This window comes from Choloepus didactylus, chromosome X (genome assembly GCF_015220235.1).
Source record: "Choloepus didactylus isolate mChoDid1 chromosome X, mChoDid1.pri, whole genome shotgun sequence".
Lineage (NCBI taxonomy): Eukaryota > Metazoa > Chordata > Mammalia > Pilosa > Megalonychidae > Choloepus > Choloepus didactylus.
Window position 1 is genome coordinate 151079544 of NC_051334.1, and position 18480 is coordinate 151098023.

Genomic DNA, 18480 nt, shown 5'->3' on the forward strand with positions numbered 1-18480 from the left:
TGAACTGGGAGACAGGTGGCTGAGTCGGCCTGACTGCAGCCACGGCGGCATCTCCCTTTTTTCATTCCACGTCTCGGCCCACACAAGAGTCCAATAAGCCATGGATGCGGTGACCGTGTATCACGGCAAAATAACCCGGGAAACAGGGGAGAAGCTCCTGCTTGCTACGGGTCTGGACGGCAGCTATTTGCTGAGGGACAGTGAGAGCGTCCCGGGCGTCTACTGCCTGTGTGTGCTGTGAGTACGCGGCCATGGGAACGTGCTGAGGGCAAAAGGCGGTGGGCTGTGGCGGCCTGGAGCAGGCAAGAAAACAGGTTGTGGGAGTTGGTGGAGACCTCCTTCTCCGCCCACCCGACGGCCCAAGGGCTTCCTCGGGTCCAGCCCTAGTCCATGGTAGAACACACTGCCGCCTAGGCAACTCACTTGAGATTTCGCTCCCTTGCTCCAGAAAGGCCTCACCAGGGATTTTGGGGGGTGGCTGCAGAGAATGCCCTTTTGGGTGGGGAATTGTGGCCTAGAATTTACCTTCGCTCTAAGAAAGACCAAGGATCTAGTAGAGGTGAGCAAGGTAGAGCTCTGGGATGGTTCTGGGGACCAGATTTGGGGTCACTAGCTCCTGAGAGAAGGAAAGGTCTTTCACTGGCTACCTTTAAAGGGTTTTGGAGGCCTCATCTCAAAGGAAGACCATCAAATTCAAGGAGAGGAGGAAGATAAGAAACTGAGTCCATTACTTTGAGAATGCAACTCCAGTTAGGTCAGGATAGTGGATGTTAGTGAGTAAAATTGTTCTCTGGATCTGCTTAATTTGCTTCCTTTTAGGGGAGTTGTATGTGGGGTAGGGGATTTCAGAATTAGGGCTCTTCTTGAAAAAAAAGCTGGGACTGACAACAGTTGTAAAGGGCATGGAAGGAAAACACCCTTGTTATGATTCAGCCTTGCCTTTTGTCTAGGCATGTTTCAGTCTGAATCCCCATTTTGAATCAGATGCACCTTCAGCTTTGCCCCAGGGCTCCAGAGACAACAAATCTGAGACCTAATCCTGTGCTAGTCAGACGCTAGGCTTGTGACCTCAGGCAAGTTAACCTCTCAGTCCCTCAGTTCTCTCATCCATAAAATGGGTATAATACTACTAAGTAACTCACAAGGTTGGGAGGATTAAATGCCATACTGTACACAAAACATACTTGGCACTGGGACCTGATCCACAGTAAACATACAATAAGTATAGGCATTCTTCTCTTTTTGGTTTGATTTCTTTTAGTACTCATGGGGGCATTTCTAGAGAAGGGCCTAGCCCAAGCACTTTTTGGCAGCAAAACAAAAACAATCATGAAGACCTCAGCCCTGCATAGTAGACCCTAGACAGAAACAAAATGAGGGAAAATGCTCTGTAGTAAGTTCAGTACCTAATGATATACTGCAAGATTTTGAGGTATGGTCTGTGTTGGTGAAGAAATACTATATTGAAATCTGTGTTAAGAATTTTAATTGTGTATTTTTTTAAAAATGGGAAATCCATGTTCATGGCAACTCTCAATTAACCAGAATACTCCCATTCTCTGAACTTGCTACATGAATTTAATATAAAGGATTCAAGGGAAATATGTGGAAGCTATTGAATCTCTTGGGCATGGATCTTTATGTTTTGCTTATGATATTGTCTTCCCCTGTTGGAAATTAAGGAAGGTCATTGAAAGCCAACTGATGTTTTCCGGCTCTTTTCTTATTAAAAGAAGGTAGAGGAGTGAGTGGGCAGGTGAAAGAGGCTGCTTCAGGAAGCTAACAAAAGAATTGATGGATCCCTTAATCTAGAGGTACAAAAAGAGGGTACAAAAGAAGCCTGGGCAGGAGAGGCAGAGCAGGGGACAATGTGTAGCAAGACTCACCTGAGGATTCAGCCATACTGTTCTCCTTCCTTTTTCTCAAGTATGCTAAGCATGTTCCCTTATTAGGGTCTTTGCACTGTTCCTTCTGTCAAAAATACATTTGATTCACATATTGATTCAGCTCTTTCTTTCTTCATAGAGAGCTTCCTTGACCACCTTATCTAAAATAAGTGTCCTCTCCTTGTCCCTCACCATCCCTTTATTTTTCTTCAAGGAGCTTAAAACTATCTGTCTTTTGTTTACTTATTTATTGCTGGGCTCTCCTGCTAAAACGTAATAGAGCAGGGACATTGTGTTGGCTGCTGTGTCAGCAGCACCAGGAACACAGCCTGAAACCTCTTGGGCACTCTGCAAATATTTTTGAATTAATTAATGGCCTGTCAAGGCAAATTCTATTCTTTACTGTGAAGAGCTCTGGACCTACAGCAGGAGGGCAGGATGTGGGCCCTGGGGAAGTCACTCAACTTTTCTGGGCCTTTGTTTCTATATTTGTAAAACAAGAATAGTGATGCATGCCCCACCTTCTGCACAAGATTGCTATAAAGTAAAATATGCAAGAGAAAAGGACAACTTTAGCCTTTTGCCAAGACCACATCAGGAATTAATTTAGGCATATGGGAAATTCTCAAACATTTAGTTTTCACCCAAAGTGAATCTTGTATAAATACAGTTTTTATAACTCTTAGTTCTTCATGAAAATCTCCTTATGAAGCAGAGTTACTAGGCAAATTGGGAGTGCTTGGGCTGTTAGGGTGCTAGCCAGACTTGTGCTGCAGAGGGAAGATACATTGCCTTTTATCAGTTACTCAAGCTTTTTGAGTCCAGGGTTCCTTTTGATAAACAAAAATATTTCATGCTCCCTTTTTGGCACTATACTATAACAACAAAAAATCAGGTTATATTTTGAAATAAACCATGTACTTATTTAAAAACAAAACACTTAGGTTTATCATATAAAGAGTGGAGGTAGAGTAGATGTAGAATAGAAATGCTCATGTAAATGGGGCCATATACACATGACCAGCAAGGTATAGCTAAACAAATATGTATTGATTATAGGGTTCACTTCAAATGGTTTATCAGTCTATCTTTTTTTTATTCCCACCACCCAAGAAGGTTTTGTTGAGCTTTAGTTTCTGTATTTTTATTGTAGAAATACCACAAATTATATTTGACTCTTTGCCACTTCTGTACCCTCCTAATCATTACTTTTAGATATGACCTTTGAAAGTTTTCTTCTGTTCAGTTTTAGAAAATTGAATATCATTCTAAAGGCAGTAAAGAAATTTTCCGTTTATAGGATTCTTTATTTTCATTTAAAGTGAGAAGTTTTATTTTCCAATTAATTTTTCTAAATAAATCTAGATTTGTGTATAATAAGTCTATTTAAAAATAATTCCTTATAGGTAATACCCATTCATTATAGAAAAGTTGAAAAATAAATATAATAGAAATGAGGGGGAAATTATTTATGTTAAATAAACTAAAGACACCTATTACTGAAAATTAACGAGGTTTTCTTCTGTAGTTTAATTAAATGCATTATATTTTAAGCCCGCATGTGCTCTTATAATATTGTATTCTGCTACGTTTTCCACTTAACATGAAAAAAGCCCACTTGTATATCATGGTATTACAAATGATTTTAAAACATTATTTTTAATGGAATGAATTTAAAGCATTATTTTTAATGGATGCATGATAGTCCAGTCATTGAATACACTATATTTTCCCTAACCAGTCACTTTTTCTTAGACATTTGAATCATTCGATTTTTGCATTATAAATCCCAGCATGATTCATATTTCAATGCATCAAGGTATTTATGATTATTTCCTTATAATGGAGTTCCAGATACAGAATTTTTAGGTCAGAAAACATGAGCAGCTTACTGCTTTTGATGTATATATGATTACCGTTTTTTTTCCTAAACGGCTATGCTAATTTATATGAACACTAGTGATGCATAAGGGTCTGTTTCACTGTCCCCTCCCAAGCAATGGGTTTTCTTTTTAAAAAAATTCTTGAACTATGGTATTTGCTCTTTATTTTATATTTATTTGATTAGTGTTTGAATGTCTTTTATGTGGTTGTAAGCTGTTGTATTTTCTCTTTCATGATTTGGCTTTTCGTGTACTTTGCCCATTTAACTATTTGAACCTTATGCTTTTACTTAATTCATTATGAGTTTTTATGTATTAACCCACGATCTGTTGTGTTTGTTGCAGGTGTCTTTTCTCAGTTTGGTGTTTCCCATTATATATTTTTTTGACACAAAAAATTAACATTTTAGTAATCAAATTCATTATTCATTTTCTTTGTGTTTGATTTCTTCTTTTGCTTCCCAGCTTAGAAATTCTTTCTCCCTCCACAGGTGTTGTAAAATTGCACTTCAGTTTTTGTTTTAAATTTATGGCTTTGTTACTTTACATTTAACTCTTTAATTCCATTTGCAATTTTATTTGATATGAAGAAAGGATATAAATTGATTTGCTTCCAGATAACTAGCAATTGTCCTAATATAATTTAAAAATAGACCTTCCGGTCCCCATTAATTTGTTAGTCTACTTTACCACATATTAAATTCTTATATGTAACAGTTATTGCTTCTGGACTATTTATCTGGCTAAATTTATCTATTTATTTCTGTACCACTAGCACTATAGTGTGATAAATGCTTTAAAACATTAATTTTCTTTTTTGCTATTCTTGTCTGTTGGCTCTTTGAAAACAAATTCTAGACTTAACTTTGCAGGGTAAAAAAATCCAACTGGGCTTGCATTAAACTCATCAATAAATTAAGGAGGAATTTTTCTCTTTTGAGAATTTAGTCTTTCCATTCAAAAATGTGGCGTCTCTCCATTTATTCATTTTTTAATTTATATCTATCAGTAGAGTTAAGTCATTTTCTTCCTGTAGGTCCTGAACATTTTTTGTTAAGCTTATTTCTAGTTATTGTGTGTGTAATTTTTTCTGTTTCTATCTTAAGTGAAATCTTTTTCCATTAAATCTTTTGCTGCATAGAAATGCTGCTGATTTTATGTACTTTTCTTATATTCTTCTAATATACCAAATGTGCTTATTAATAAAATAGTCTTTTTTCCTTTATTCTCTTTGTTTTTTAGAAATATCAAGTTTCTTTTCAGTAAGGTATAAATGCGCTCTCACATTCCTTCCCTTCTCATCCTCAATGTAGATAGCCATTGGAAAAATACTGAATGCTCACTGTGATAGTTTGATGGTGATAAGAGGAAAGCTCATTTAAAATGTTTAAAATAATTAGTTTAAAGAAATAATTTACATAATTAGCATCCTTCTGTACAAATGTGACTTTGCTATTTATCTGACGGAAGATTTGGAAAGAGAAATGCTATTATATTCTTTAGCCTCAGGGTCACGTAATAAAGTCATTTGTCATATGTCTTTAGATAAAAGGATAATTATTATTTTGTTCTTTAAGATTTAAAGGGATGACTAGGAATAAAATGCCTATCAAACAAGTGAATTGGAAGAAAGGGGAAGGGAGCAATAATGTGGCAAAGAACTCCAAAGAGTGAGAGATTATAACTTAATTTGCATTTAGTTTTTAAATACAATTGGATATATGTGTTGGTGGTGCGTTTATATTCATGATAATTTAGACCACCAGAATTATTTTGGATTTTCTGAATACAATCCATTAATGGCAAAGTGAGCCTGAAGTTCAGCCTATAATTAAATTGGCCACACATAAACCACTAAACGGACAATTCATAGGCAAATAAATCAAGGGCTGACTCTGGTTGACAACATAAAATTGAAATTGCAAGATTTGTCTGAAGATGTCATTTAGCTTAAGTGAAGAGGTAGTCTGGGCTGACCTCTTCCGGGCTCTCCCCTCCTGGTTTCTTCTCTTCGGCCCCTTCACCCACTGTCCACCTCATTGAAGGAGCTCCAGCCTTATGACCAAGCAGATTCCCTCCCTTTTTGAGAACTGTGCTGTTTGAATTGTTTTTAAGACCAGTTTGCTCATTCATTCATTCGTTTATTCATTCCCTCTAGAAGCCCATAATAATAGGAGAAGCTAATATAAGAGAGAAGCCACATAGAATGGTGATTAAGAGCCCAGACCTTCAAGCCAGAAACTTCTGGGTCTGTATTCTAGCTCTGCCATTTAACTAGCTATTTTACCTTGGGCAAGTTGCTCATCCTTTCTGTGACTCAGTTTACCTATCTTCCAAATGGGGGTGATGATAATTATAGTGCTTATAGCATAGGGTTGTGATTATTATTACATGAGTACAAGTACTTAGAACATGTAGTAGAAATTTGTTAACATAAATAAAAGATCTATAAATAATTGTACTACAAGGTTAGATCATCTAAAGAATATATAAATAAAACATTATGTGGCAGTTCAGGAGAAGGAGAGATTATATTTATTGTCATGACTCATTGAAAATGGTATTACATAGTTTGATCATCAAATTTGAAGCTGAATGACTTTTGACTGTTCTGAAAATTCAAATTCACTCAAAAAAGAATGAAGATTGAGTGATAGGAAATTAGAAGCTTCCTGAATTGGAGTATAGCCTCAACAATGACAGCTTTGTAGAGGTTACCATTTGTGCTGGTTTGTATATTTATGTCCCTCAGAAAAAGCCATATTCTTTAATGCATTCTTGTGGGGTCAGACGTATTAGTGTGGATTGGGTTGGAACCTCTCGGTTCAGGGTCCACGGAGATGTGGCCCACCCAACTGTAGGTGATAACTCTGATTGGATAATTTCCATGGAGGTCGTGGCACTGCCCATTCAGCGTGGGCCTTGTTTAGTTTACTGGAGTACTGTATAAGCTCAGACAGAAGGAGCTAATAGCTAGCTGGGGTTGAGACAGACATTTTGAAGATGGCCGTTGGAAGCTGATGCAGACATTTTGGAGAATGCCATTTTGAAACACAAACTGAGAGCAAGCAGACACCAGCCACGTGCCTTCCCAGCTAACAGAGGTTTTCCAGATGCCAATTGCCTTTCTCCAGTAAAGGTAACCTTTATTGATGGACACTTTATGGCCTTAAGACTGTAACTGTGTAACCAAATAAACCCCCTATTATAAAAGCCAATCCATTTCTGGTGTTTTGCATTCTGGCAGCATTAGCAAGCTAGAACACCATTCCTTTGGATATAAAAGTTCTGAACTATTTATTTAAAAATCAGTTATATTATAATTGTGCCTTGCATTTTGCACATAGCATTAGTTTGAATAGGCATAGAGGCATGAGTGCTCATGAAGGAATCAGATATAACTAAACCATTTCTTTTCTTTAGTTCTTAAATTGGTATAAAAAAAGAATTGATGTGGTTTTGTCAGTTCCAAATCTGTCTCCAACACTGCCCATTGAGAAAATAAAAAAATGTCAGGTTGCTTTCTTCTTATCCATTTCAAACCAGAGTATTTTTTAAGGATTGGGGGAAGCTTTGGATAAAGACAAATTTTAGTATCAGCAGAGACTGAATCAGCACATGCTTTATAGTCATTAAAATACAAAATATTAGTTAACAAAATAAATTAATGGCAGCAACAAAAAACTCTACTGTCTCCCAATTATTCATTTTCTAGACTTTTTGAATGAACAATTTTGAATTCCAGACTTATCAGCAAGCCCAATAGTTTTAATGGAGAAAGAAATTGAAATTGCACTACATTCTTGGTTTTTCTGTATTAATGGAGGGAATCAAAGGAAAGATAATCCTAAAAAGGATATAACAATTTTTAAAGATGAATTATGTTTTTCTGATCTGTGATTTGCTTAGGCTAGGTTTGTAATACTCCAAATGGGAATTCTGCTTTTTTCCCCCTAAAAAAAATATTATGTTACTTAAACCACTTTATAGGGAAAAATTAATATACAAGAATGCATTGATATTAGTTTCAATTTACTTCTAGTTTATATAAATACATGGATATTCAGTTTTGAACAGTAGTAATAAATGTGGCATAGTCTTGTCTCTGCTTTTTCCACTTACCATCATTTTATATGTACACTGTCCATATACTTAAAATATTTTGAAAAATATAGGACTCTAATACTTTTGAATTTTGGCATAATTTTGAATTATTTCTGTTACCATTGCCTTATTTTGAGTAATTGTTCCTTATTTTGGGGTGTTTAAGTTAATTCCATTTTTCAATATTAAAAACAGAACTGTTATGAAATCTTTGTCAAATTGCTTTTTCCTTATAATTTATTTCCTTGCAGTGTGTGAAGATGAGCAAGATTATTTAGGTCAAAAGTATACACAGTTTTATAGCTACTTTTACAAATTGCCATTTGTTTCCTAGAATAGTGATTATCAGTGGATAAGGAGAGAGTATGTGTAGTTTTAAAAAGCATATTAAATATTTTAGTTTAATTTTATATCATGAAATTATTGTTTCAAAATACAGACAACAGAAAATAAAAACTGTGAAATCTTGTGGAAGAGGAGGGGAAATGGTTGAGAAACACTGCTCTGTGGAGACTGAAACAATTGACAAACCTTCAACTTATATTAAAATCAAATTGCATTCTTTAAGCATAGACTGAGTGACTAGGGAGAAGGTGGCACAGCAGTGCCCTAGTGGGTGAAAGAAGTCAGCTTGGCATTGCAGAGTTACTATCAATGTTCCCAACGAGGTGTGAGCCTTCTCTCTGCATTTTAGATCAGTACTTCTCTAACTTTAATGTTCATACAAATAACCTTGCGATCTTGTTAAAATGCAGGTTGTGCTTCAGTAGTATTGGAGTGGAGCCTAAGATTTCCCATTTCTAACAGGTTCCCAGGTGATGCTGATGCTGCATGGTTTTTAGATCTCTTCCATTCATGACACATTAGTATGAAAGTTAATTACAAGGGATCCTTGATCATTTACTTCAGCCGCTTGAAAGTAGAACAGATGAATTGCTACAATTTTGCTCATTCAGAAATCTGGTCGTGGGGGGGCATAGGAAATTGTTAATATTAGATGGGTTAATCATGAGAAATTTTATGTGTCATTTAATCATGAGAAATTTTATGTGTCATTGACATCAGGTTGATCAGAGACTCAAGACTGTAACAACTTTTGAAGTGGTACTCAGGTTCCTGCTGCTTAACTGAAAGTGAGATAAGATCAGATTCGTTAGGAAACAATTTTCAAGACAGACCCATTTATTTTGACTAAATAAGACTGAATTGATAGTAGGAGGATATAGTCATTGTATTATTTAGAGACCCACTGTTTTAGAAAGCGAAAACTGGTTGCTTACTGTTTTGCTTATGTAGATGCTGAGATTTTAAATAATGCATTTCCACATCACCCTTAATGAGACAGAAGTATTGCTGTTAATTGCTTCCCATAGGGAAAATGGAACAAAGGGCCTATGCTATTTATTTCCCTGCTTCTATTTCCATTTTGTTGTGTGGCTTTAAGAAAATCACTTAAAGCCTTACATTTTAAGTTCCCATGGTAAAAAATGGAAATCAAAGTTCTTGCCTTGTTCCCTGTAGATTACTTACTGAAAGCACTGTGCTTTGAGGTAGATTTCAATTGTTTAAGAAAGCTAAAAGACTTTAACACTGTAGTATTTTATATTTATTCAGCATATTATATATAGGCATATCTCCAACTATTTTTTATATGCTTTAAAAATTCTGGCAAAACCATCATAACAAAAAATGAAATGTATTATGTAATATCAGCAGTAATTAAATTGACCCATGGTCCTGTCTTCCAAATCAAATGAAATTGTTTAGAGTGTTTTAGATGCAATCTTTTGTTCTTTAAGTAATCAGTAGAGATGAATATAGATTAAAGGTATAGGAATTTAATTCACATGTTAAAGACTTTTAGTTCTAAAGGGGTTAATGGTACACGTAATCAGTTAGTAGAGCATGACCCTCTATTTGGAATGCTTTAACATCATCTGTTCCTTGTAAGTTTGAACACATTGATTTTAACCAGAATTTACTGGGTGTCCTAACCAAAGATCTAATATTGACATAAATTTATGCCCAAGAAAAGTAGAAAAATGTGTTAAATAAAACTTTGTTGATTCACATTCATAATTTGAATTAATTCAGTGTGAAATTTACCTTAATTTTCTGTGAAATAAATATTTGTTAGGAAAATTAAACAGCATTACCATATATACCAAGATATCATAAATGATATATATGCATTATGGTATGGAGATCAAGAATAGGGCTGTGAAGTCAAATGGGCTTGATTTAAAACCCAGCTCTGCTGCTTGCTCTCTAGTGTGGCTTTGGTTACTTAACTCCTCAAATTCTCAATTTCCTCATCTTTCAAAAATATTTCACAATATAATGTTCATAGGACTGTTGTGGGATCCAAAGGAGATGATACATGTAAAGCATCTAGTAGAAATCAATTATACTGTATGCATACACACTGGGTAATGGGGGATAATTTTTATACCATTTAATAGGACACGCTGTTGCCAAGTACTTTTGTAGCATTCTTTTTTAATTTAAATTACAATTACTGTTATATTATAATATAATATTGTATTATAAAGTAATATAGAGTATATTTTTAAATTAATATTATAATTCATATTATTAATATTTCTACTGATTTAAGTAGGCCTGGCAGTACTTAACCCAGTGAAATGTTTTCATTTTAAGGCTCTATATTCACTTAAAAGTAGTATGACTAACATTTATTAAAACTCTCTAATAATTTATGGTTTTTACCCATGACAACAGGCCCCTAGTTTCCTTCTGTCCAGTCTTTCAACTAGACAAATCAATTCCTTAGGATTGTGAGCTCCCATATGTAAAAAAAAAAAATAAAAAAGAAGACTCATTGGAAACTGTGATAAAGCCGATGTAATATGCAGGTAAGTTAGATTTGCTGGGCTTTTCTTCCTATGAATGCAATGGTGCCATATATGTGTGTCCCAATATACATAATATTTACATGTAATGGTAAACTCAAATTTAGAGCATTCATTGTTCTTTTGGAATTTTTCAGTAATGGAAGTTTATTCTTTCACAGGTATCGAGGTTACATTTATACATACCGAGTGTCCCAGACAGAAACAGGTTCTTGGAGTGCTGAGGTACAGCTCTTTTATTTATTTATTTTTGTTGGTATCAGTGAGGTGTTTGAAATTGAGGCTGGTTTTATAAAAAGCGTTTGAGTCAGAAATTACCAAAACAGTCATCAGATTCAATTCACTAAAATCCCAATCCAAAATTGTTCATGTATCATTAAGAAGCCTTTAGAGAATTTTGGTCTCAGTCTTGTTCAGGTGCTTTTGCATAGAGTGGTCTGACTTTGGGGGAAATATAAAAAAAAGTCTGAAGGACTGTGTCGAACTGTCAGTGACTATTTGAAATTGTGGAAATCATATCAAATATCAAAAACAGGTAAATAATTAAATCAGTGATTATTTGCTGGATGATACTAACATGAGTGCTGGTGCTATGGGGTGATTAAAAAACAAGACTTTTTTTTTTCTAAGAGCCTATAATATCTTTAGGGAGACACAAGTAACATGAAATTAAGCAGTTGGAGCCTGAGCTTTGTTATCAGGTGGACCTCAGTCCCAAGTCTGGTCCTCCCACCCCTCCCTGCTAGCTCTATGACCTTGGGCAGATTACTTTATTTCACTGTGACCCATCTGTAAAATTAGCCTAAAATAGTTTCTTACTCATAGGGCTCATTTTGAGGATGAAATGAGATAATGCATATAAAGAAAGCTCTTAGCCACAGGGTTTGGGATTTATTAAGCCCTTCAAAATGCAAGCTCCCCCAAACTGCTGAACAATGTAAGATTATATATAGTCAAGTGCTAAATTATCTAGCATAGGAGTTCAAAGAAAGGAGGGTTTCCAAGTGTTAAGGTAATCAGGACTGCTATACAGGTGGAGGCAGGATTCCCAGCTGAACCATGTGGGAAGGACTTGGACAGGTAGAATAGAGAAGAGGGAGCATGAGATGGTTTTAAACTATGCTCTGCAAAATCCTAGGGTTCTTCTAGCTGGGTGCCTTGGGACTACCTGGGCGAGACAGGGAGTGGGAAGGCTTTTGGGTCCCCACCTCAGCTTCAACTGGAGCAGTTCCCTTTTATTTTGCTTATAAACTGGGGCTTTGAGTAAGACGTCATTAGAATAAAGTGTTCTGCTGCTTTTAAAAACTTTGAAAGCCACTGTACTATTGCAAGAAATCCTTGTAGAGTAAATCTATTTCTAGAGGTTTTTGCAACTGAAACTTTCAACCTCAAATGCTTTCTCTGGTTTCTGACTCTTTAAAAACAATCCTTCTTTATAGCGAAAGTACTTCATTACCAGCTGTTTGAACACACAAATACTAATATCAACCTCTAATAACTCAATCTATGCATTTAAGAAAGTTTATAAAGTCTAGACTTTAAAAATTAAAATAGCTTTAACCTTTAAAAATTGATCAGTAAACAAGGTAGCACAAATTGTGAACTACAAGTATTTTGTATTACTAAGATGAATTAGGGCCAGTTTTTAAAAAATATTGTTACTTACATCAGGATAATTAATACTGCGATACTAATTAGAGGAAAAATGGTACCATTTCTAATCAAAACTATTTATACCTGTTTGTTAAAAAATTCTCTATTGCTACAGAGATAATTGAATAAGAAATTAAATTTCCTTTATTATAAAAATGATTGTATACACATTTGTATATAATTTGACTAGAAATAACCTTTCTCCCCAGAGAAGTAGCCTTCAGCTGCTGAAGAATATTTTTTATGGAAAGAGTCTTAAATTCTTAGAGTTAAGCAACCTTGTTTTTAAACTTGCTTTCTGTTTCAAGTATAGCATCATATGAAGATTCTTACAGGCTTATGGTCATTCTAAGAAGGAGAGGGCTTATTGAGTAAAAATGCCCACCCCCCATTCCTGTTGTCCAGTCTGACTCCATTTTTGTAATAATATTGCAATTATCTCACTAAGAGGTTGGAAAATTTGCATGGATTATCTCCACATGGAAAACAATTCAAAGAACTCTTTAGATTTATTTTTGAAATATATATTGCATCCTTTTCCATCTACTAAATTGGCCTTCTAGTTATGTTTTGCTTAGATGAATATGATACTAGTGTGTATTCTCAGTGCTCATAGCATAGAAAAAAATTTCTCTAGAGCTTATTGAAGACCAGCTGTGATCCAAAACATGTTTCCATGGAGAGCTAAGAGGTACCAGTATGGGAAATGTGCAAATTTGAACAATAGCTGAGTTCAGTGACAGGATGGGGGTTGTCAGTAGTGCAAATGAAAAAAATGTATTTTTGAAATTGCATAAATGATAAGTACTTATATTGCTTTTTGAAACAGTGCTTTAATTTGCCACATTGCAGGAAAAAAATCATGGCAGTTCTGTTTTGCCCTCTGTGCAAAGATTGTGCAAGAAATCTAAAGTCTGAGATTTGTTTCAAAGATTGGAATGAAATTGAACCCTGGATCCACTGAATTATGAGAAACAAATATATATGTTTCTAGTTTCAGATAGACTTTTAGGTCTGAGCATTGCCTAGTGTAGTGTATTAATTTATCTCATGATTCAGGTTAAAATTTTGCTAAATTGTTAATTTAGCGAATTCCACAGTCAACTATGATTTATTATGTACATTGTCAGCAGCATATTTATTTTTACTCCAGGCTGACATCCCCCTGTAGACTTTAGAACCTTTGGGCTTCTCTGGGTATCTGATCATCAGTAGATCCAGTAGATGCTAAATAATTTTACTTATTAAACTACTCACAGCACTATAAATTAGATCATTCATTTGGCCATGAAACATTGCATTCCAAATTCAAATTGCTTTTATATATCCAGTGCTATTCCTGTTAACATGAATAATCAAGTGTTAACTGCATATCAGTCTCCATAAAAGAGATGCCTCTGTTGATAAAATGGCTTTACAAGCCACAAGAGCAGCTAAAAAAGTGTGTGGTTTGAATTTTTTTCCACGCTGAGGGGGTGTATAGTTTCTTTTCTGGTTGATGACTCCAGTTTCACTAGAATCTATTTGGTTCTGCCCTAACCTGGGATCTAGTGCCAGTTCTGCCTTTAATTATCTATGTGACCTTGGGCAAGTTCAGTAATCTCTTTATACTTCTGTTTTCGTATTTGTCAAATGGGAATGACTAAATCAGCCAATGACTGTCAGTCTGTGAGGAAATAGTGGGTCAGGAGATTGGAAAGTGTTTTGAAAATGATAAAGTGCTCTAAAGAAGGTATAAAGAGGTATTCTGCACCTATGACCTGCCTTTTCAAATTGGAGATTCTATTTTGGAAGAACTATTTGATGCCTGCAAGAATAACCATGTTATTTTGGACAAGATCTCAAATAAAGTTTTAAGAAAGTGTTTTGACCATTGAGGTAGAGGTGAGTGAAGAGTATTCTCCATCAATTGAGGCTTCTAGTTGTGTGAGTCTATGAGTGGACACTAAATTAGAACTAAAAAGAGCATTGTATTGAGACCTTTGCAGTGTTTTCCACGAAAAATTCCATGAAAAAATTGGTAAGGAAATGATCAAGAGTTACTATGGACAGTGTGCTATCTCCAGTTTTTAGTCTAGTTGACAGAAGTCTGCATGCCAGCCTTCATGTGTTCTCATTAAATGCTAAAAAACAAACAGCTCTCACCTCTAAAATCTTCCAGATGGAATAACTGAAAACCATCTTTCTAAAGAAACTATCATTGTTCAATTGCTCATAGCAATACTATTTTATTTCATGTAAAATGACAGTTTGAGCTCATGCCTAAAACTTGGTTCATAAGCTTTTACAGGGAATTGCTGTTTATTTCAGGCAGTGTCTTTGCAAGAGAATTGATGTCAAGGAAAGGAATACATTTTAACAGTCATCTGAAAAATAATGATCTCTTTAAAAAACAAACAAATAAATAAAGGTGACCTTATATAGCCTTTCATTTTCATGTCAGAGTGTCTTAGTTTGCTAATGCTGCAGAATGCAAAACACCAGAGATGGATAGGCTTTTATAAAACGGGGGTTTATTTCACTACACAGTTACAGTCTTAAGGCCACAAAGCATCCAAGGTAACACCTCAGCAATCGGGTACCTTCACCAGAGGATGGCCAATGGCGTCCGGAAAACCATTGTTAGCTGGGAAGGCAGCTGGCGTCTGCTCCAAAGCTCCGACCTCAAAACGGCTTTCTCCCAGGACGTTCCTCTCTAGCAAGCTTGCTTCTCTTCAAAACATCACTCCCAGCTGCACTCTCTTAGTCTCCTCTCTCTGAGTCAGCTCATTTATATAGCTCCACTGATCAAGGCCCACCCCGAATGGGTGGGGCCATGCCTCCATGGGAACATCTCATCAAAATGATCATTACCCACAGCTGAGTAGGGCACATTCCAAGCAAATCTAGCCAGCACCAAAAACGTCTGCCCCACACAAGACCACAAAGATAATGGCATTTGGGGGACACAATACATTCAAACTGGCACATTCCACCCCCTGGAACCCAAAATGACATTATCTTTCCAAATACAAAATACATTCATTCCACAATACCACAAAAACTTAAAATCATTTCAGTAACAAAAGTTAAGCACAAAATCCCATCAAAATCAATTTAGGCATGGTCAGTCCCAAGGCACAATCTTTCTTTAGCTGTGGATCTGTGAACTCAGAATAAGTTACGTGCTTCCAATATACAAAGGAGGGACATTCATAGGATAAACATTCCCATTGCCATAAGGAGAAACAGTAAGGAAAACAGGGTTAACAAGAGCAAAACAGTTCTTAAAACCCGCAGGACAAACTCCATTAGATTTCAAAGTCCAAGAGTCATTTACAGAACAATGTTGCATCCTTGGGGCTTGAGAGAGCGGGAGTCTAACCCTTCCTAAGGGCCTTTTCGGCAGCCCGTTCCTCTCCAAACGCTTGGGTGAGTGCTCCAACATATCCACACACTGGGGAGACCACCTTCTCGGCTCCACCCTCCTCAAACCTCGGGGCAGCTCCCGGATTCCCTTCCATCTCCGGGGCACACGCTCAACCCCTTCAGAACAGTGTGGTGGCAGCCAGGCTCTCCTCAATTCCCTGGAAATGTGCTCCACCCTCTTTGGGACCTGAGGTGGCAAAACTCTTCCAGAGCATCGAGGCGGAAAGCCCGCCCTCGATCTCCAGGGCAAACTCACCCTTTCCATGCATGTGGGCTGCTCCGCTCTCCCAGCCCGAGACCTCCTGACTCCAGACCTCAAGCTCCATGGCTCTGTCTTTGAAGAGATTTTTCCTTTAATTTTTTCCTTGTCTGTCTCCTCCAGTCCAGACCAGCAATGGCTCTGTCTATAAAGATCTCGCAAAAATTCTGTTGGTTTTGCATGAAGCACACAAGGGTCAAAGCCATCAGACAATAGGACTTTCCACAAATCCTTTCTGCTTAACTCCTTTTCCAATCTTGGCTTGTACTGAAATGGCGGCTGGGTTCCATGTTTGGTTCCATCCTCATGTTGGGCTGTAGCTTCAGGGATTCCACCCCCTGGAAGCTCGTAATTTTCCAAGCTATCAACTTCTGGTTTCTTTGAACCCAAGAGTTCAGTTCTAAGTTTATCTCTCTCTGCTCGCATTTTACTATAAGCTGCAAGGAGAAGCCAGGATACGTCCTCCACACGTAGTCTGGAGATCTCCTCAGCTAAGTATTCCAAGTTGTTGCTTCCAGATTCTTCCTTCCATCTGACACCAGGACTCAATTTTGCCAAATTCTCTGCCACTTTAAAACAAGGATCGCCTTTCTTCCAGTTTACAACACATTCATCATTTCTGTTCAAGTCCTCATCAGAAGTTTCTTTAGAGTCCATATTTCCACAAACAGTCTCTTTAAAGCAGTTTTGGCCTTTTCTATCAAGCTCCTCACAACTCTTCCAGAAACTTCCCCTTATCCATTTAAAAAGCCGTTCCAACATGTTTGGTATTTGCAAACTCAGCAGCAAAAGCACCCCACTTCTCTGGTACCAAAATCTGTCTTAGTTTGCTAGTGCTGCAGAATGCAAAACACCAGAGATGGATAGGCTTTTATAAAACGGGGGTTTATTTCACTACACAGTTACAGTCTTAAGGCCACAAAGCATCCAAGGTAACACCTCAGCAATCGGGTACCTTCACCGGAGGATGGCCAATGGCGTCCGGAAAACCATTGTTAGCTGGGAAGGCAGCTGGCGTCTGCTCCAAAGCTCCGGCCTCAAAACGGCTTTCTCCCAGGACGTTCCTCTCTAGCAAGCTTGCTTCTCTTCAAAACATCACTCCCAGCTGCACTCTCTTAGTCTCCTCTCTCTGAGTCAGCTCATTTATATAGCTCCACTGATCAAGGCCCACCCCGAATGGGTGGGGCCATGCCTCCATGGGAACATCTCATCAAAATGATCATTACCCACAGCTGAGTAGGGCACATTCCAAGCAAATCTAGCCAGCACCAAAAACGTCTGCCCCACACAAGACCACAAAGATAATGGCATTTGGGGGACACAATACATTCAAACTGGCACACAGAGAAAACCTTGTTGTCACAATTAAGTGTTGATGGAGAGAGCAATTTTTGGGAGGATAGGGAAATTTCTCAAGGAGAAAAAAATTTGAGGTGAAGGATGAAGCAGTTCATATTGTGAGGTGAAAGAGCATGAGGACTAAACTAACCATGCATTGCATGTATCACAGTAGTTAATTTTTAATTTCCTGTGTGGCATTTTATATTGTGTAATAATGACAGGTTGTTTTTTTGTTTTGTTTTTCTGTTTTTTTGTTTTTATTCCTTGGGCTTTTTATTAATGACCTTTAAGAGCTGTGTTTTTTCTGTGTTTAACTGCATCCTCTCTGTTGGCAAATTCATTGTGGGTAATGGCCTGTATGCCCTTAGAGGTTCAGGATGTATGATGGGGAGCAGACAGGAAGTGCAGGGTGATGAGCAACAGCTTGTACAAACTAATACCACCCTTTGGAGAACTGAAATGACAGCTCATTAACTCTTCTTGCTGGGAAATTTAACCAACCGACATTCTGGAATGTTGTTTTTCCTTCTTCCTTATGTTTTCAAATATTCGAACAAGTTACACAAATGGTACCGCTTTAAGCATCCCTCACACATTTTGTAGGCTTTTTTGTATCATTGCAAGTTGGGTGAATAATTTGTTTGGCTTTTTTTTTTCCAGACAGCACCTGGGGTACATAAAAGATTTTTCCGGAAAATAAAAAACTTAATTTCAGCATTTCAGAAGCCAGATCAAGGCATTGTTATACCTCTGCAGTATCCAGTTGAGAAGTCCTCAGGTAGAAGTACACAAGGTATAGCAGGTGAGGTTTACGTTAATTTTTGACAGGGTTTGGAAGTTTAGGGTTGTGAGTCAACCTATTTATAACCATATAGTTGTAGGACGTTCTGTAAGACAAATGCAATTAGAAAGTGAGGTAGATGGCAAATCAAATGAAAAAGGTGACTATTTACATGCCATGATTTCAATATACTATACTGTACACATTTAATGAAACTCTGCAAAAATACCAAAAATTCTATGAACCCACACCGTTTTAACTGCTTTTATCCCTTATTGCTCTCCCCAGTCCT

The 18480-nt window shown here is 36.9% G+C and overlaps 1 protein-coding gene across 1 annotated transcript in view; it reads left to right on the plus strand.

Annotated features, from left to right (window-relative positions):
• SH2D1A (SH2 domain containing 1A) overlaps window positions 1-18480 on the plus strand; it is a 24611-nt gene continuing 6131 nt past the window's right edge. The window contains exons 1-3 of the mRNA XM_037821367.1: window positions 1-237; window positions 10908-10971; window positions 18068-18209. Coding sequence (XP_037677295.1) covers window positions 101-237; window positions 10908-10971; window positions 18068-18209 — 343 coding nt within the window. The 5' untranslated portion in view covers window positions 1-100. The remainder of the gene's footprint in view (window positions 238-10907; window positions 10972-18067; window positions 18210-18480) is intronic.